Source organism: Dipteris shenzhenensis, chromosome 28 (genome assembly GCF_047967505.1).
Source record: "Dipteris shenzhenensis isolate YYH24624 ecotype China chromosome 28, Dip_SZ_1.0, whole genome shotgun sequence".
Classification (NCBI taxonomy): Eukaryota; Viridiplantae; Streptophyta; class Polypodiopsida; order Gleicheniales; family Dipteridaceae; genus Dipteris; species Dipteris shenzhenensis.
In genome coordinates this window covers 12,415,703-12,437,144 of record NC_141623.1, presented here as the reverse complement: position 1 = coordinate 12,437,144, position 21,442 = coordinate 12,415,703, and the positions used below count along the sequence as shown (strand labels likewise).

The following is a 21,442-nucleotide window of genomic DNA, read 5'->3' as shown; positions in this document are numbered from 1 at the left end:
CACGCACAGAAGTGCGTTGCTTTGTCTACCACAGAGGCTAAGTATGTTGCAGCCACAGAGGGTTGCAAGGAGGCTATATGGCTTGATTGGCTAGTGGGAGATTTGGGGATTCATACAGGTGTACCGACATTGCATAGTGATTCCATGAGTGCTATTCAGCTAGCACGGAATCCGGTCTTTCATGCAAAGACCAAACACATTGAGGTCAGGTACCATTTCATCAGGGAGGTACTTGAGGACAAGCGCATAGAGCTTGTCAAGGTTCATACAGATGATAACCCTGCAAATATGCTAACAAAGAGTCTACCTAGTCAGCAGTTTGAGTATCGTCATGTATTGATGGGCATTGGATAGTATGCTCACTGGTTGTTCTCCCTTAAAGGCACATTGTCCTTTAAGTGGGAGGTTGTGGGGGTTAAAGGTCATTGTGCCTTTACCCCGGTTATGTACAATACTCAAACACATGTATAAATGAATGAAAAAGAAGATTAGGGTGGTTCTGCACCCACCAAAACTTGTGTAGCTCTCTGTTTCTCTCTCTCCCTCTTCCATTCTTGCTTCCATTGAGAGCACTCTCAAAGTCCACATTGCAGTATGGACTATTTTATGAGACTGGGGTTCAGATACAGTTGCATGGATACACTGATGCTGATTGGGCTAGTAGTATTTCTGATAGACGATCTACCAGTGGATATGTGTTCTCTTTTGGGAGTGCTGCAGTCACTTGGAGCAGCAAGAAACAGCCTACAGTTGCCTTGTCAAGCACAAAGGCTGAGTATAGGGATGCAACAATGGCTGCATGTGACCTAGCTTGGTTGCATAAGCTACTTTATGATATGCATCAGTCTATAGATGGGCCAGTTGTCATTTATTGTGACAACATGAGCAGTATACACTTGGCAAATAACCCAGTCTATCATGCTAGAACAAAGGACATTGAGGTGCATTATCACTATGTGTGGGAGAAGGTTTTACTAGGTCTTATTGATCTAGTTTATGTCAACACAGAGGATCAGGTAGCTGACATATTCACGAAGGCATTGGGCGCAGAGAAGCTGCGCAAGTTCAAAAACCTGCTTGGTGTGTGCAGGAATTGGGATTGAGCTCAAGGGAGAGTGTTGAGATATCGAGCTCCACTCGTGATATGCCAAGGTGACCGTTGTGCATTTATGTCACCAACTTGTTAGGTGCGGATGCGGTTGGTACACCGCCCATGAATAATAGCTGGATGATAGCTATCCTTATGTACTCTAGTTCGTGGCTCAGTTAGTATGCCACCTTAGTTAGCTGAGTTTGGTTTGAGACCCACATATAGGGTTCTTCTATTTCTTTGTACTAGAGTTCTTTTGGCTTTCACAACTAAGAGAGGAAAACTGTTTTCTGCCTCCACCTTTGTGTGTATTCCCCCATTGTGTATGTGAGAAAGCCGCAAGTGAGACTCCTTCCTTCTCTCCCACTATCTTCACAATAGCTACTAGACCAGACATTGCATTTGCAGTGGGAGTTGTTAGCCGGTATATGGCTAATCTAGGAAAGAGGCATTGGGAGGCAGTTAAGTGCATCATGAGGTAAATGAAGGGTACCAAGGCGATGTGCATCTGCTTTGGTAGAGGAGACATGCATGTACTTGGGTACACAGATTCATACTATGCAGGGCATGTGGATAGTAGGAGATCCACTTTTGGTTATGTGTTCACCTTTGCAGGTGGTGTAGTGTCGTGGATGTCTCGTGCACAAAAGTGCATTCCTTTGTCTACCACAGAGGCTGAGTATGTTGCAGCCACAGAGGGTTGCAAGGAGGCTATATGGCTTGATCGGCTAGTGGGAGATTTGGGGATTCATACAGGTGTACCGACATTGCATAGTGATTCCATGAGTGCCATTCAACTAGCACGGAATCTGGTCTTTCATGCAAATACCAAACACATTGAGGTCAAGTGCAATTTCATCAAGGAGGTACTTGAGGACAAGCGCAGAGATTGTCAAGGTTCATAAGCAACCAGAATATATTGTTTTGTGTATATCTAGCAGGCTTAAAAGGACCAACCAAATCCAATCCCCATTTTTGGAATGCTTCCCAAGGACGAGTAGGTTGTAATGCCATAGACTAGTTTGGCCAGTACATTGGCACACATCACATTACATACACTTAGTTTGAGCATCCTTAAACAAAGTTTCCCACCATAAACCTACCTGCAAGACCTTTTTGGTAGTTAATTCTCCCTAAAAGTGTCCACCAAATGGACCCAAGTGAGATTCATACAAACTATAGCTCGCTTATGTGGCAAAACCCATCAATGGAGAACACCATCTACATAGTAATGGTAGAGATGTCTAATTAAAGTAAATTTCCATGCCTTCAAAGATTTCCTATGCTTGTCTCGTGGCATATTGTCATGAAATGTGCCATTAGATAAATAATCCATCAACTCATCATACTCATGCTCATAGTAATCAACTGCAAAGATATCGACATCTGGAGGCTTAGTAATGACTCCCTGAGCATCTTCTAGGGTAGTTAGCCTAGACAAATAGTCAGCTGCTACGTGAGTCTTCCCAGGCTTATGAATAATCTTAAAATTGAACTCCAATAAATACTCATGCTCATAGTAATCAACTACAAAGTTCTTGGCATTTGGAGGCTTAGTAATGACTCCCTGAGTATCTTCCAGGGTAGTTAGCCCAAACAAATAGTCAGTTCCTACTAAGTATCTTCCCAGGGTAGTTAGTATAGACAAATAGTGAGCTCCTAGATTAGTCTTCCCAGGCTTATGAATAATCTTAAAATTGAACTCCTCTAACAAAAGCATCCAACACACAAGGCATCCTTGAACTTGTTAATTAAATAAAGCAGGACTTGGTGAACAACATAGAAAAGAAAAGGGTTGCCAAGTAAAAAATGCCTCAATTTTTGCACTGAATATCATGCCCAAAGCTTCTTGCTCGATGATGTCATTAGGAGTCAACAAATGAGTGGCATAGTATACTAGATGATCTAACCGACCATATTGAGTCAATATAATGCTTTCATTGGGTATAACAACTGGAACAAAGCATATGTGGCAGAGTTTGAAAATCATGTATTTGGTTATCCACAAGCATCAACAAGCACATGGAAAATGGCATCCCATCTACATTGCCTCAAAATGGGTATAGCTACAGCTTAGCTTTCCACATCGTGATTGAGAACTCCATTCAAACTTGGCATCCTTTTTTAGTTAACTCATATAATGGAGTTGCAATCTTGGCAAAATCCTTGATAAACGCCTATAAAAGCTTATGAAATAGGTATGAAACCCACAAAAGAACGCACTTGGGTTAAATTCTTAGGCTCTAGAATTTGCAGAATGGCTTGAATTTTATGTGTCTTGGTGCATATACCATCTTGTGAAATAACATGCCCAAGCAAGATACCAGCTCGAACACAGAACATGTTGAGGAATCATCTCAACATCATGTGATCATATGTGCATAGCACTAACACATAGAGAGTGCTAAACGGCACAAGGGTTGGAAACCCTAACCCTAACCCTAAAGGGGTTTGTATTATGTGGTTCTATCATCGGTATACACATTCAGACATCTAACACCAGTTCAGTTCTCTTGGCATTTGGCAGTTCAAGACTTTAGTATGAAACTTGCCAAAGTTCTCCTCCTCGGATTCAGGATTGTTGCACATTTGCACACACACATGCCACCCGCGTAAAGTCACACATTGTTGACTATTTTCTAGCATTGGTTCCTACACACATATATCAATATTGTATAGCCTCTTGGCTACACCCAACACTTAGTTGTCATCACTTTACTACAAAGCTTGATCCTTGGCACATCGCAGTTCTCACATGACTTAGTTTTGACCGTTCAATGTAAGCTCCCTAGTGGCGGCTCTCACATGGTGCTCTCATGCATAGACACTCTCTTTGGTACACAAGTAAGCCTCTTGCATAGATCACTAGACCCCCTCGAGCATGGAGCTCTTCACATCACACAGTTGATGTTGCACCAGTCATGACTCTGGATGAGATCTGTGAGTGGAAAGAGAACCTTCTTCAACCATTTATTGCCACAGGGTATGTACTAGTTTACATGATGACTCGAGCCTCATTAGTATTGAGCGAGTGGATACAAATGTTCCACATGCTAGCATGGATTAGCCTATAGCTTTTGATCATGCACATTCCTTAGTAAGCCCTCTACATGAGGCAACTTCGGCAATAAGCCCTCAACACAAGGCACATTTGACAAAAAGACCTCAGCATGAGGCAATCCCATCTACATTAGCACAGTCTGATTCTTATGATGCACTTCCATGATCTTCATGCATAAATTGGACTCCATCTTTTGCCACAGATGCTACAAATACATAGCAGAGTACAATTATGATCATGCAGTTATTCAACAGGTAAGTCGTCAATACGAGGCACTCACATCTCTAGCCACATGCAAAGATATGCCACAGTGCATTCAGCTCCTTAGGTGATTCCATTCCAGCATCCATCACTGATGCTTTCACCTCTGACATAGAGCTTATCACATCTATGGACACGGTTCCTACCAACAGTTTAGATCAACACATCAGTCTTTAGGACATTCCAGCATCGGCTCAGTCATGCCTCATTGCACCATCCTTGGATCCAGTGATCACCACCTCTTTCGATCAACAGATCATTCCTCAGGGTGAGGCTATTTATGCATCAGTGTGGTCTTGCCTTAGTGCAATGGACATCATCAAGTTCATCCATAGCACAACTTGGGGAGACTCAGTGTTTTAGCATGCACTTATGGTTGTCGTATACAGTCCTTGTGTGATGTAGATTGGATCTAAGACTTCATATCAGTCCCTACATCATCATTCAGCACCTCATATACCTTAGGGACGTCATTTTTAGTGACATTTCAGGCTTCTAGGCCTTTATACTATCAGCTCCTTCTTGACGAGCCTATGACACATGCTACATCCCATGCCGACGGATGTTTAGCCATGCACACATGAGATTACCTTTAGCTCATGATAGTTGTTCATACAGGTTTGACAGGTTGCCATACCTTGTCATCTGTATGGACCTATTCTTTAGTAGAGCAGTGTATCATACCTACACCTTCAGCCCCAAGTTTTCAGCCCTTGGATCACTCTGTCCACACTGCCTATGTGGTCTTCTTCGACCCCGCATCATTTGACAGAGCTTTATGTTCCTCTCCATACCCAATCATAATGCACTTCTCACTCTTGGAATCAAACTTACCCCTCTTGCCTTTGATAGATGTGCATAGGCAATCAAAAGCTCTAAGATGCTCGACATTTGGGTTATGTATGCTAGGCAATCTTGATGGGGTCCATTGTCTTAAGTTACAGTTTGAGGGGGGCTGATGAAATGGTGTATCATGGGAGGCTCTTGGTGGATAATTTAGCCATGCAACATAGATACTAGAAGGAAATTACATGGAGTTCTCTCACTCTGGCAACTATGTGGTGCAATCTAATCAATGCATTGAGGTTATGGTATAAGTATGATCTAGCAATGTTGTTTGGGCTACTTTGAGTGGAGCATCATATGAAGAGTTCAATGAGAGTTGTCTACATATCTCTAAGCTTCTAGCTTCTACTGTTAAAAATCCAATAGGATGGTCATATACTCAAGTATTTAGTTTTGAAGTGTCTTTGTAACCCTTTTGTAATAGGAAATAAACTTGGTCAGCTTGAGCATGTATAACAAAATATATTGAGCCTTTTTTTGGGAAGCAACATTGTCATGAGATTTGTCTCATGAAATTCACTTTCATATTGTTTTGAAGGGGGGGGAAACAGAGAGAGAGAGAGAGAGAGAGAGAGAGAGAGAGAGAGAGAGAGAGAAATGTTGAATAAAGTAAACTAACCAATAGTGGAATCAAAGTATGTTCCTTGAGGGGTTGTGATATTTGAGAGAAAAGAACACATCGAGGTCTTTTGAAGCATGAAGGACACGTAGTCAAAGGTCAATGTTCTTTTGAAGCGTGAAGGACACCTGGTCAAAGGTTGACAAAACTTTAGCAATCAAGTCCACCTTTTCCAAATCCAATGGAAGAAATTTTCCCTATTGGAAATTATCAATCGGGTTATATCTCATAGAAAAAGGTCTATGGAGAGTCATGTCAGGGTTTGATAAAAAACTTGCAAATAATAAGGGTTCATAAAAATCTAGGCATGGGAGCTTTTAAATAAAATGGCTCTAGGAATGCTTAGTCCTACTCTGGGACTCCATTATTTTCACCATGTGATTGTCTCCAAAATAGCCATGCAAGGCTAAAAGACCATATCAAAAATAGTTTTTGGGTCAAAGGTGAAGAATTCCAAGATTGTCTTAAAGGAAGAATTATGTGGCTTACATATGGGAGAGGATGAGTCCTTAAGCATGCATCTAAATTTCATACAATTGTTAATGAATCAATTACATGCTTTGGGATCAAAAGTCATTGATGATGATGCAAAAGCAATACTATTGATGAACCTATGATCGTGCTACTCTAAATTGGTAACAATCACTTGAATGGCATAGGCTTTTTGGGATATTGAACAAAAACTCTATGGATCTCGGGCTATACAAAGCAACAATCCACAACAAGCTCAACAACTCAGACACCAAAATGACACCTCTACCACAACTTTTTTGTAAACTCCCACTACATAATTAAAGCATAACCCAAGTGTGGGTCATGAAATTGGTACAAGGGATCTATTAACCCGATGACAACATGTGAGCTTAAAAGATATACTTGATGGATCTAATGGGAAAGGAATAGCCAAAACACTCTTTAGAAAAGATCTAGAAATACTTGCAAATCATAATCTACAAAGAGAGAGACTAAAATTATTGAGAGAAATACTAAAATATGACACTTTTCAGAGTAGTGGCATACACTTTTGTAGAGGCCGTTGGCATACACATTTTTTAGAGACCCATGCCATATACTATGAGAAGTGCAGCGATGTGGAACAAGAAAATAGCAAATACTCATGAGATAAACCAAGAGAACAAGAGAGACTTGCACAAGATCTCAGGACAAGCCTTCTCTACTGCTAGAGAAAAACCCTCCATTGGTGACTACTCCAAGTGTGAGCTAAGATGAGAAACAATGAGGGGAGGGGGCCCTATTTATAGGGTCACCCCCTTGCCCAAAAGAACCGACCAAAGGGGGGGGAAACAGCCAAGACCAAGGGGCCGACCCTGAGTGGTCGGGCCGACCAGTAGGTCAGACCGACCAGTAGGTCGGGTCTCATGGACCTGGTTGGGACCTATGTACCTCGCCAAGAGGGGTGTCACATAGGTGCCATGTGTGAGGCCTAGTGGAATTATGGAAATAGGCCCAAAGTGGGTACATGTGCCCCTTGCAATAGGCCCATGTGGCCCCATGCTATCCTGTAGTAGCCGTGGCCTGGGTGGCGAGTTGGTACGGGCTATGTGTGCCTCTGCTCCTGCTCCCTAAAGTATATGTGCAAGGATAGCCATCGATGTGATCCCCCTTTACCTCTCCTAGGCAGGCAAACCCACAAGCAAGGCCCTCACTCTCCCTCACATGGGCGAGCAGACCCACAACCAAGGCCCTCACTCAAGGAGACAAGAGATGAACTCTAACACCCCCTCTCAGCTCCTAGATCATGAATCATCCGGAGGGAGCTGGAATGAACACTAAGCAGCTGCTATGCCAAGGGTTTGGTGAAGAGGTCCACTTTGTTGTGCTCAGTCTTGCAGTACGTCAACTGGATCACGTCAGCAAGAACCTTCTCCTAGACATAGTGGTATTGGATCTCAATATGTTTGGTACAAGCATGAAACACAAGATTCCTGGCAAGAGCAATACAACTCTGATTGTCACTTTGAATGACTCTCGAGGCTATCAGCAGAAACCCAATCTCTCCAAGCAGGCGACAAAGGCAAACTGTCTCACAAGTAGCAAAACATGTAGCACAATACTCTGCCTCAATAGAAGAGAGGGTGATTCTCACTTGCCTCTTACTGCTCCATGTGATGGTGGCTAAGCCGAGAGTGAACCAGTACCCAGTCGCGAAATAGTGAGTGTCGGAATCTCCTCCCCCGTAGGAGTCACTCCAACCCAGAAGCTCGATCCTGGAATGTTGTTTGGACTGATAAAACAACCTCCATTGCAAGACCCTTGAAGATAAGAAAGGATGCGTAGACCACTATCCAATGAGTCTTCTTAGATGTCTACATGAAGGCATTCAGAAGACCCACAGAGTAACATAGATATAGTCTGGTATTGAGGAGCCAAATCAGAGATCCAATCAACTTTCAGTACTTGTTTGCATCCACTAGATCACTGGGATCATCCTTGGTCAATTTGGTACTGGAGTCCACTAGTGAGGAAATGGCACGACAGTCGTACATATGAAAAGCCTCTAAAAGCTCCTCAGTATAACGTTTCTAGGACAAAAAGTAGCCTTCCAATCCCTGTGAAATCTCCAGACCCAGGAAGAAGTGTAGAAGACCGAGATCTGCAATCTCAAAGGCCTAAGAAAGAGCTGCCTTGGTCTCAACAATATGGGTTGCATGACTTCTTGTAATGAATAGATCATCCACATACATGATGATGAGGGAAAGAAGTCTTCCTTGACGGTAAATGTATAGGTTGGGATCTTTGGTCCTCTTATCAGGGGTATGATGTTCTGGAAACTTTCTTAACTACTATGGGGCTGCCAGAGCATCGGAACCACCGCCATGGAGAGAAGTTTGAAAACGGTCCTCTTGATCCAAAATCATAGGCACCGATTCCTCCCCGGTGAAGGTACTCATCTTATCACTAGTGATTAGGGAAGAATAAAACGCAGAGTACTAGGGAGTGAGATGAGACAACAAAGTAATGGCCATATCCTCATATGAGATCTCCTTTCCTACCTAAATTATCTCCTATTGGTATTCCTAAACCTTATTGATGTGCTCCCTCATGGAAGGTGACTTAGCAAGATCTAATATCCACATTTGAACCTCAAGAGAGACCCTCTTCATCAGAGTGGTTTGGTTATAGAAGGAAGCCAAATGCTCCCAAATACTCTTTGCTACTACTGACATGTGCTTTCAATTGGTTAATGATCTCCTCCGAGTGATTAGCTTTCACACAGAGAACAAGAGAGACTTGCACAAGATCTCAGGAAAAACCTCCTCTACTGTTGGAGAAAAACCCTCCAGTGTTGACTGCTCCAAGTGTGAGTTGGGATGAGAAACAATGAGGGGATGGGGCCCTCTTTATAGGGTCACCCCCTACCCAAAAGAACCACCCAAAGGGGGGGGGACATCTGACCAGGGGGCCGACCCTGAGTCTCAGGCTAGGCCAACTAGCAGGTCAGGTCTCATGGCCCTGGTTGGGGCCTGTGTACCTCGCCAAGAGGGGCACCACCTAGGTGCCATGTGTGTAGCCTGGTGGACATAGGCCCAAAGTGGGTAGATGTGCCCTCTGGAACAAGCCTGTGTGGCCTCGTGCATTCCTACAATAGCCGTGGATTGGTGGCGAGTTGGCATGGCTCTGTATGCCTCTACTCTTGCTCTGTACAATCGGTGTGCAAGGATGGCCATCAATGTGATCCCCCCATGCCTCTCCTGGGCGGGTAGACCCACAAGCAAGGCCCTCACTCTCCCTCACATGGGCAGGGAGACCCACAACCAAGGCCCTCCCTCAAGGAGACAGGATATGAACTCTAACCTATACTTTGTGTAGTGAAATGAACTTTATGTAGAGATGCCTACCATACACTTTGTGTTGTGACATACAATTTGTTCAAGTTGAAGACCACCAACATTGGTATGACATCTATGATTGAAGTAAGTCTTTTACCATTGAAGCATCCAATTAAAGAAAAAATTTTCTTATAAAAGGTAAGCCTCAATCAATGAGCACTTGTACCAACATGGGTAAGCATTCCTACAAGAGTTTAGTAAGCCTTTATCAAAGAGCAACATAGTTGTTAGGTTTGTTAAGCTTGCGATTGAAATCACATCATCAGTTATAGTAGGGTGAGCCTTTGGAAGGGATCACCTCAAGAATAAGATAACTAATCTTATGGAGTATGCCAATCCAAATTTTCAACATGACACTAATTTGCAAGACAATTATGGCATTTTTCATTAGCCTATAGCAATTTTACATCAATCTATGACAATAAAGTCTATGCAAAAGATGCACCAAATTTGACAACCTACCAAGAAAGGTCATCAATGTGCATTGTCAAGATATAACTAGATCAATGGATTTTAACATCAAAGACTAGATGTCATAAGAACTCTCAGTTTATTATAGAATATGTGAAGCTTAGTAAAGATAGTGTATAAGTTCAACAACATGGAATAAAGGACAACACTGAAATAAGATGGAAAGAAAATAGTCTATCATCGACTTTACAAATTGCCAACATTCACAGCAATCGCCAGGAGAATTAGCATTAATTGTTACTTGAACATGATTCCAATATCTTGTTTCATTAGACAAAGTGCATTGACATGTCAAGGAAAAAATTATGTAACACATTAATTTACGTCATAAAAAACAACGGGCTTTATTCATCATTTCAATATGTAGTCACCACATATAGGCAAAGCAATAGAAAACCCCCCACATAACCATCTTCAAGCCTTGTTTGTACATGCAATCAATTTCAAGCAAAAAATATGACAAGCAATTTGACATCAAATCAAAAATGGCCCCCAAAATAAAAGTTATCAACAATGCACTAAGTACATCAACAAATTCTCAATGACCTGCAAAATTTTTTGTAGCATATTTTCTTCTTAAGAAATAATCTACGGTGACACACTTTGGGTAAATTGTATGTCATATGCTAAAGCTTGAAATCTTTTTGAATCGTCTTTGTTTCCATCATATGCAACATTTTTATTTTAAAACCCAAAATTTTTTATTTTAAAATTTCAAACCCATTTAAGTACATCACGCTCTACTTATCCAATGCAATTTAAGAGGAGATGATGAAGCATTTAAAGTGTACTTAAAATGTGCTAGAGCCTTATGTTAACCCCATGTCCCAAGTGGATAAGTCTATGTGGACAAAATGGAGAAACATTGATCCACCACTAATATGTACATATGCCCCATTTCCCTTCATTTGCAATCTGGTGTACAATTAGCCCATTATGGCTATGAAGTCCTCTCTCTCATCCTCTTCAAACCTCTTTAGCCTTGTCTCCCTCCCTCCCTTCTTTCTTCCTTCATTGCTTGTCCTCTATCAAATCTTCTCTGTCTCTTTCCCATGGCTTCTCTACAAGTGTTGGCAGACAACAAGGTGAAGATTCATGTTTTACCCGCGTTCCCTATTGACTGACAATTGGATGGGAACAATTATGGTGCATGGCATGCTATGATGGAGTCAATGTTGTAGTGTTATGACCTTGCAAAATTCATCTTGGTATGTGTGACAAGGCCAAATCCCCTTGATGGCAATTTGGGCATCTGGATTGGAGGATGGCCGAGAATCTGGCCCAGATCTGGGATCGTGTCAATGCAAGGGTCTAATCGTTCATTTTCTTGAACATTAAAAATGGATGCACATGCACAAATCTAGGTAGACATGATCACCCCCACGTGGTCCACAGTAAGGATGGCATATGGAAATGTGTTTTTTTAGAGACCCTGCTTACAAAAGGAGCATCTAATTTGAATATCTTACCATCCTCGCTCTTGACAAATGATAGTCTAAAATAGGCAAATACGGTCTAAACTTGGTGAATAAAATTAGCCATAACTTCATTAAATTCTTATTGATTGATGCATGTAACTTTGCTAAATGGTGCAAAGGTTATCATAATTATATGATCATGTCTTGCTATTTGAGATGATATGCTACCTGACCAATTTGTTAATCAAAATATATAAGGTGTACAAGTTTGGCTATTTTTGTGGTCAACATAGATTTTTTAGCATTTTGTCCGAAATGCAAATGCGTAGATAAATTTCTAATATTCACTTAGATTTTTGAATGACATAGTCACTTAGCTTTTTGTCCCAAACCCAAATGAACACCTAACTTTCTTTTATTCACCTGAAAAAATATACTAAATCATAGGGCAAGAAGTGATTGCAAAGCAATTTGTCGACCACATGGTGCTATATTTGAGATTGACATGTCAACAAATGGAACACATGGGGAGAAAATCATGGATGAAAGGAAATGGCTAGCAACATCAAGTAGAGTAGAGGTTGAGATCCAATCTTGTAAAAGAGTCGTATGGGCTAGTTGAGATGGCTGAAATAGAGGCCATAAAGTGGCCAAGATTGGGGGAGAAGTGACTTAGCTTAGGCCATATAAGGGAGTGGATGGGGCACCTAGCCGTCGAATTTGTTCAAATAGATGTACTAGTCAACCAAATTATAGGCCTAGTTTTGTGGGCTAGTGCTAGTCACGCAAGACAAATTACATAGGTATGACACACACATCGCCAAAGCAATCGCACTTAACTCAATACCACGAATCAATACAACTTCATAGTAGTCAAAACAATGACCATGTGTTAGCCATGCAAGAGACAGTAGCCACAAATAAGCACACACTCCATTTCGATGATACCACTATTAGTGCTCCCATAGGAGCTCCATAGGGGACAATTGTCAATGTTGGGTGCAGAGTCCTACTTCTTCCCCATAGCCACAATGGTGTCTCCAGATCCTCCCACCAATCCTAAGAGGGATATCTCTAGGGGGTTTTACAAGGCATTAAATGCAAGGTCCACCTAATTGCAAATATGATTATGGGATTATTCAAGTCCCCAATTGCCACATGTCATCCAATGCTCAAAGCCCCCATTTTTACATTCAATCAATACATGCTTCATGAGGGGTTTGGGCCACACAAAGGCCACACATTGCAGCAAATACCTTCCCATCATGTTACCAATTTTGGAAGTAAGCACTTGAGGTAATCTCACATTGGTTTCCTTTACTAGCTTTTATTCTAGTTTGTATATCTGTTTTGTGCCTAGCGTCTACTAAGCCACATATCCAATGTCATTCCACCTATTTGGCAACATCCATAAAAGTCATAACCTAGATTCAAGATAGATCACCAATTTCCATTAGAATTATAAAAGCATCATTTGTTGCATTGATTTAGGACTAAATTCCATAGTAAGGTTGAGAGAGGTAAGAAAAATTAAAGGTAAGCATAAAAACGTTTCTTGGTTTTCAAATCACACTTCTGTGGAAGATATTTCAGGACCATCCTTTGTGTCAATGTTCACCATGGACATGAAGCATAGTAATCCATGGTCCTTTGAGACAACAACCTAAGCTATAGTGCAATATTGAGCAATGGGAATATAAGGACATTGGAGATTATAGCTCTCCCCTTACATCATGGTCTACCATAAATGTAGGTGAGAGAGGTTATTATGCAAATTCATAGGTCCATTGTGGTAAGAGGGCCTATTTGGGTAAGAGAATCATGTGAGTAGTGGATCACTAGCAATGATGTTGTCATGTAATAATAATAAATCAAGCATATTTATTGTAGAGCTCTATTGAATGGCAAATCATAGAACCTTGAAAAGCCTCTAGGGATGTCTAGATATCTTAGACACTTAATATAGTCCTCTAATATTGTCAAAAAAAGAAATGTTCCTAATAAACAACTAGCTCCCCTTGCCTTCATGAGAGAGGGGCAACACAAGTCCTATGGATATGGAAATGGAGAAGATACTGCATAATGATGTACTCTAACTTGAGCTCTTAGTGGCCCCTGGTATCATTCTCTCCAAGCTAAAATACAACATGTTAAAGCTACTGAACATCTAAATACAACATGTTAAAGCTACTGAACATCTAACAGCTAGAAAACAAGTCTACACTTGTGATTATAAAAGTCCATACACCCCTTCTTGGAAGGTCTATCTCAAAGACTCAAGGCTACCCAAGGGGTTTATCATGGCCTTTGTAAAGTCCCCAAATTGCAAAACCCTATGCAAAAGAGTCCTCAACGTGATGATTATTTAAACAATCACATAACACCTATGAGCATTTATACGTTTAAATTTCATATTTTTTTCATAGAACTTTACCTTGTCCCATTAGGTGAATGTCCCAATGAAGTCATTACATTGGATCAGTATTTTTAAACCTCTAGATGTCTACATGAACTATAAGTCCCTCAATTTAAACCATCCCCTTCCATCATCTAATGTGCTATGTTACGTGTTTATAGAGGGACCTCCTCAAGAACCAACCTAAGAAAGGGATATGGTTGAATGCCCAATCTAGCTAAAGATATCTGTTACAAAGTCAGATAGCATGAAACAATGTAAATTTATGGTTTCTCTCTAGAGGGATCGCCCAAGAACCTCTCTAAGAAATGCAAATGGTTGAAATTCCTTGAGTAAGCATCGAACAAAATTAAGCTAAATTAGAACATGTGAAAGCTACTCTTAAGCTACTGAGCATCCAAGAGCTAGAAACCAAGTCTATGCATATTTCATACACCCCTTCTAAAGAGATTTATCTCAAAGACTCAAGGATACCCAAGGAGGTCTAGCATGGCATTTATGCTACAAGAGGGTCCCTAGGGTGGGGGTGGTGACTCTTTAATGGTGACTTTTTAAAGAATCACATAACACCTATGAGCATCTATTTTTTTTAATACCTCTATGTTGAGATTTTACATTTTTTTAATAATATTTTACCCCCTTCCATGTGGATAAATGTGCTAATGTTGGATTTAAAAGTCTCGTTTGTGCATTCACATAAGTTAATTACATTGGATAAGTATTTTTGAACCTCTATATGTCTACATGGCTTGTAATTCCCTAAATTTGAATAATCCCCTTCCATTAACTAATGTTCTATGTTGCATGTTTGTAAAGGGACCACCCCGAGAACCTCCCTATAAAAGGGGTATAGATGAAATACCCCATCTAGCTAAAGATGCATTGTTACAAAGTTGGGCACAATGAAACAATGTAAATTTCATGTTTCTCACCAATGAGTCAAAATATCTAGACCCATGATCATACTTTCTATCATTAAGGATATTATGTAAGTAGTTTAACTTGACATCTTGAAATTTTAAAAGGGATAACTTGAGCAAAACAAGGCATCATAACTTTTCCATACTCCTATCCACTAACATACAAACTTAAGTTTGAATCATCTTGCTTCAACAACCATAGATTTGCTTTCGTTGTTCCAAAAGGAAAGAGTGTCCAATACAAATCATGATGGTAGTTGTTGAAGATCATGAATTTTGGCTTATGAAAAAACCCAATCATGTTACAAAAGGAATGAAAATTGCCGGCTGCCCTTCAAATAGATCAAATATAACATCGTCATTTGCCAAACAACAAAATTGACCCTAGAAAACTAGTCAACTTTGAGACAACCTTCTTTCACTTGATAATGGTCAACTCTAGGCCTAGCCATCAATTGAAACTTGAGATGCCTCCCTCAAGCTCCTATTTTTCATAAATGTCTTTGGATAAAAAGACATTGTCATGAGTCCTTAGCTATCCATCCATTGAAAGTTGATAGGTCTCCCTCAACCTCCCATTTTTCATAGATTTCTTTGGATAAAAACATATTGTGAAGAGTCCTTAGCTTTCTTAAAGAAAGGCAAAAAAACAAAATAGGCCCTTTGTCCTTGCTACCTAGCCTTCTTAATGGCACTACAAAGTGTAAAAATATCATTTTTGTGGGAAACCTAGAACATCCCCTCTTATGAAAACCAATTTCTTTATGTGTGAGTGTGTATGCATATGTATGTGCACATGTGCGTGTGCATGTCTATGCACATGGGTGCGTGCATGTGCATGTGTGCATGCATGCATGTGTGCGTGTGCTTGTGCTTGTGCTTGTGTGGTGTGTACATGGTCCATGTGTGCACATGTGTGTGTGTGTGCACGTGCATGTGTGCATGCATGTGCGTGTGCGTGTACACGCATGTGCATGCATGTGTGTGTGCATGTGCATGTGCGTGTGCACGTGCACGTGCAATACACACGTGTGTGCATGAATGTGTGCACACATGCATGTGTGTGTGAGAGTGTGTGTGTGTGTGGACATGCACACGCAAGAGAGCGAGAGAGAGAGAGAGAGTGAGTGAGAGAGAGAGAGAGAGGGGGGGGGGGATGTCTATGTGAACCCAAAGTGTGACAAGGCATAGCATATATAACCCAAAAAGAGGGTCCAAGTATTTGAAACTTTTAAAGGTAAGCATTTAGAAGAATGACGGATGAACTTTATTCTCGAACTAGTAGAGAACATGTGGATTCAAATAAAGTAACTCATTAGGAAGTGGATTAATCTCCTTAGTTGCACAACCGTATCTTTTCTTTATGATTTAGGTCCCTTAACGAATCAATTATATTCACCTCTAATAATGTGAAAAGAGATTAGATGTTTTTGGGTCCTTTGAAACTTTTGACTACCTAGATAATGAGTGATCTCTACAAGTGCACACATAATCAAGAGGTCATTTCAAAATTCATATATTCCCTTTTCAAAATATATCATGCCTTGAATCTGTAAGTGGACAACATTTCAACTCCATTACTTTTCATATAGGATGTCCTTTCAAGTTCTCTAGTTCCCTACCATTACCTTATTCCATCATTCAAATATTCCAAACATTAAGTACACCGTTCTGATATAGATTTTGGGTTGATATACAATTGTATAGACCTTACAAGGGATATCAATGCCATGCCATATAAATTACAAAGAATTCTTCATTTATCATGATTCACTCTACAAAGACTAAATGTTGTTGATATATTTGCTATAGTATATATAACAAAAACTAAATGTTATCATGACTCATATATATAATGTATATAACAAATACTGAATGTTATCATGCCTCACTACAAAGACTAAATGTTATCGATGTATTTGTTATAATATATATAACATATCAATCAAAAGATCAACATTCTAGATGGTTTCAAATTGTATGTGTTGCCTTTAATGACTAAAAAACGTTGTATTTCTTGTCACCGTTTACTTGAAATATTTGTCAAGTAGAATTCTTTTTTATACATTCAATGCCTAGATGGAGGGAGCATCTTCTCCCCCTCTCTTTCAAAGCGCAAGGCTCTTCAACAACTAAATGATCTCGGATTCAATGTATTTTTCTTTGAGAGGATGAGGCTCTTCAACAAGATGAAAGATCTAGGATTTACTATGTGGCAGGTCAATGTGTACTCTCTTTCTTATTGGCATGACCCCTGGCTTACAACAAGCAATGCATGGATGCTCATAAGAAAAAATTCTTATGAAGAAGTAGTCATTAAGGAAGGCATGGTCATTTAAGTTCATTCATATTCTACTAGAAAACTACACTTCCCCATTTCTCTTTGACCCCTCATTATGATCTACACACCTAGCTCTATTGTCAGGAGTTTATAGATTCTCATCTCATTCGTATTATATTATTGATTGAACCCAAGATTTTCTAGGGTTTCTTTTCATAAAGCACAAAACCACAAGCTCAAAACACATGTAGTGGCAAATGATCAAATACATAGCTCATCAATTTGGGCAAGTAGACTAATTAATTTTATGGTTAATGTGAAGCAATGGGTTACACATTGCTCAATTGATGTTGTAATGACATTCATTAATATAATGATTTTTGAAATTTTGCTCCTATTATTGTGTTTTCTTGTGGTGTCGAACAAATGTTTCTATTAAGCATGAATTTTTATTTGGGCAATTTTCTCTCTCCTTTTTGACAAATTGCGCTCCATTAAAACTTCTAAGTCTTGAGTTATGACTCTTCTTAGTAGAAGCGTTGTAGTAATGGTTGATGGTTCGACTAAAGGTGGAAGCAAGCATCTAAAGATCATTTGGCAATGCACTTATAGACGAAAGAACACGACATTGGATAAGAGGGGCATAAACCTTTGAGTTGGGCTTGGGAGAAGGGACTTGGGAGTGAGAAGCAATTGATGTCAATGAAAATAGGTAATTTGAAGGACCAAAGGATGTAGGAGAGGGGGAAGACAAGTATGAGACAGGGTAATGCGAGCAAGGAGGGGGATCCCTTGGGTGATAGGCCATTAGGCAAGGAGCAGATCCCTTGATCATTGTGCATTCCCCTTTTATGGAGAGGTGAGACGCCAGCCTTGAAAAATTGTGCCCTTTCCATGTCATCATTTTAGGAATATTGGACTTGCACCAGCATAATTTTGTGAATATAGATATACGCATCGGGTGGATTTGGAAAAAGCAAGTGTAGAAGATGAGAGGTCCAATCGGGGGTCACGAGATTTTTAAAATCTAGCAAACGTGGAAGGATGAGGTAGCAGTGTGAATGAGCCCGACAGATAAGGACGCCGGGCCTCGCTGGCCGGCAAGCTGGGCCGCCGCCGGCCGGCCCTGCCGGCGCGCAAACGTGGACCCTGGAGATCGTACCACGTGGGAAGCTCGCGGCGGCTTTGGTTGGCGACGTGGAAACCGACGATCATGCCACGTGTAAAACTGCTAACAGGGACTGGCCAAAGGATAAATTGGGCACACGGTGGTCACTCACCGACAGGTGGCATAAAATGCGACGGTAGCCGCAAACATGTGGTTTGGACACATGGGGTAAGAGGTAAACCGCGCGGTTTAGGTGAGGTGGCAAAATTGACAGCTCAGGCTTCGTCATCATCATCGCCATCTTCCTCTTGAGAATTTCTGGCCACTTTGAGCTTCTTTGCCATAGCTTTCGCTGCGCCATAGCTTTCATCTCGGCATAGCTACATTAGCTTCCCCCGCGCTTCTTCTCTGCTCTTCCATTGCTGGTATATTTTTTAATCACCTTCCTCATTTGTTGGGTCCTTCTATTCTTAGCCCTTCCTTTCGTTGCATCTCCTCCCCTATTTTAAGTATCCTTCGATGCTTTACGCGAGTGAGTTATAGGCTGAAGAGGGTGTTTTTCGACGCGGAGACTATTGGGCCTCTGATTGTGTGCGAGAGAGAGAGAGAGAGAGAGAGAGAAAGAGTAGCGAGGAAGCGAGCGAGAGAAAGAGAGAGAGAGAGAGAGAGAGAGAGAGATTGTTTGTGTGTGTCTGTGTGAAGCGACACAGCTCACGGAAGAAGAGTCTTTACTTGCATGCAAAACACAGCTTGATCAGTTTTTGGGGTATGTGACTTTGGCCTCGCCATAGTTCTGTCAACGTGAGAGCGCATTAGGAGCCTTCGGGACGCAGGAAAGATTTTTTGTTCGTCTAGAAGTGCGAATCAGTTACGTGGTGAGATGACCAAGATCTTACTTTGGTACGAATTGAGATGCAGAAGCTGTTGTAAGTTGTAATCCGGCTCAAGAGGGAGATCGCATTGGCTGTCATGGCAGCGGAGCAGATGCCTCCTCCCCCTTCGGCACCCCCCGTCGAGCCTCCAGCTCCAGCCACGGTTGATGAGCCCCCAAAATCGCCTGCAACTAAGCCCGGTATCGCGCTTATGTCCTCTTTTCAGCTTGAATATCGCATGCCTTCCGTGTCATGCTCACGCTTTGAACGATGCGTTTGCAGATGGAGCTCAGCTTCACCCTGAAACTGAGGCCACGTCCGCAAGCTCAAGCTCCATGCCCACGCTCAGCACTGGGGAAGGTGCCGGGTCCAAGGACCGAGGTAAGTGCACCTCCTCCTTGGGGGTTCCCCTCTGTTGTCTCTTACAAGGTTTTGAAAACTGACTTACAGATATTGAACGACTACAGACGAGGCTCTTGCCAAGTTGAACCATGAGAAGACGCATTCTCACATCAGAGCATGGGAGGAGAACTCGAAGTCGATATCGTTGAACAAGTAAGGAATATGTGTGCTTGGAACTCTCGGAGAAATAGTCTGTGCAAGCACATATTTGCTCGTATTCTAGCGGGAGCACAAACAGTGCCACTAACTCTAGTTTTGTCGATTGGCGGCTCTGTGACAGATACAACAAGGTCATTGCCAAGATCAATGCATGGGAGAACTCGAAGAAAGCCACGGCTGAAGCTAAGCTCAGGAAGTCGGAGGTGAGTGAGCTCGTTGTAAGATCGTTTGTATCAGTCTGCTTAGATCAAGATTTCTTGCCCATGGCGAGCTATCTGAGTGCAGGAGGCGCTAGAGAAGAAAAGAGCTGCATATGTGGAGAAGATGAAGAACGAGATTGCAGCAGTACACAGGACTGCTGAGGAGAAGCGTGCCATAGCTGAGGCCAAGAAGGGGGAGGAATTCGTGTCGGCAGAAGAAGCAGCTGCAAAGTACAGAGCATCAGGGCAAGCACCCAAGAAATTCCTCTGCTTCGGAGCTTAAGTGCAGACCCTGCAGACATCTGAGAGCACAAAATCTGGCAAAATTATGGAAGAATGTATGGTAATCTGTTGGTTTAGTTCACAGGTCTTAGCAGATCCTGATGCATAACATAAAAGCAAGCTCGGCTGATTGCTGCTTATAACAAGATCTGGCAAAACGATTGAAGAGTGTGTGGTTATCTGTTGGTTTAGTTCACAGGTCCTAGCAGATTCTGGTGCATGACACAAAAGCAAGCTCGGTCGATTGCTGCCTATAACTTGCAACATAGAAAGCAGATGAACCAGGGCTAAACATGGAAAGCTATTTATCTAACAGATGAAGGAGTTGTCGAGGCTGCTTAGCAGAGGTTTTCCTATTCATTCTAGTACTTGTCTGCAGTTGTTCTGCAGTCTGCAATAGCATTTCTAGGGCAGGGAATTGTGTGATTATTATATTCTTAAGCTTACTCGCCTATTTTTTAATGTACTTCTTATTGATTCAACTCTTGAGATTATGTGCCATTCTTGAATCTCTTCTTAATATAAGGTTATTGCAATAATATTTTTATCCACATATATCGAGCGTCCTTTCTTTGCCAATTCAAAGGCTTTGTATTCCCTTTTTTTTTTCAGACGACAGAGTGAACTCTCTAGGGCAGTCCCTTTTTCATTCTTTGGTGAGCAATTCATGGTTGCTCATATTAGTTGTGCTACATGAAGGGTGTTTATCTGGTATTATTAACTTTTTCTTATCAAGCTATGGCATTTAAGATCAGCATTTTTACTATTCGGTTTAAAAGAAGGTAATTGCTTTGGTTGTTAGGTACACGGAGATTGTGATGGGTCAATAAAGACTTTTGATATTTTCATGAGGATTTGTTGAAGAGAGAGTATGTTAGTCAAAATATGGTGGAAGTGGGATTTGTTGTTTTGTTATTGGACTTATAATTGTGAGGTGCATTCAGTATGGTACCAAGTGTTGGGAGCCTTAATTTTTGTAAGCATGGTCTAGTAGATGTCAATTTTGAGGCCCCAAAGGATGACAAAGTGTAATCCTTTATCACTATGAAATATCACCTCTAAAGAGATTTACAAGTGGCATTAAGAAACTGCGTAAACACAGCATCTCTCCTCAAAACCTGGAGGAAACCTCCAATTCTTCATACCATCCACACCTTTTGGAACTTCTTGTAAATGCGATCATTT

The 21,442-nt window shown here is 41.2% G+C and overlaps 1 protein-coding gene across 3 annotated transcripts; it reads left to right on the top strand.

The window, feature by feature from the left end:
• Positions 1-18,658: 18,658 nt before the first annotated feature.
• Positions 18,659-20,812, top strand: LOC147883179 (remorin-like). 3 transcript variants are annotated; one of them, XM_087399892.1, is made up of 6 exons: positions 18,659-18,767; positions 19,261-19,414; positions 19,497-19,595; positions 19,682-19,769; positions 19,897-19,978; positions 20,061-20,812. In XM_087399892.1, the coding sequence occupies exons 2-6, from the start codon at positions 19,312-19,314 to the stop codon at positions 20,256-20,258; spliced, it is 570 nt and encodes a 189-aa protein (XP_087256018.1). In that variant the 5' UTR covers positions 18,659-18,767; positions 19,261-19,311; the 3' UTR covers positions 20,259-20,812. The 3 variants fall into 3 exon arrangements, with proteins under 3 accessions (XP_087256018.1, XP_087256021.1, XP_087256020.1); XM_087399895.1 differs by having other exon boundaries at positions 18,765-18,874; XM_087399894.1 differs by lacking the exon at positions 18,659-18,767 and adding an exon at positions 18,919-19,108.
• The last annotated feature ends 630 nt before the right edge of the window (positions 20,813-21,442 follow it).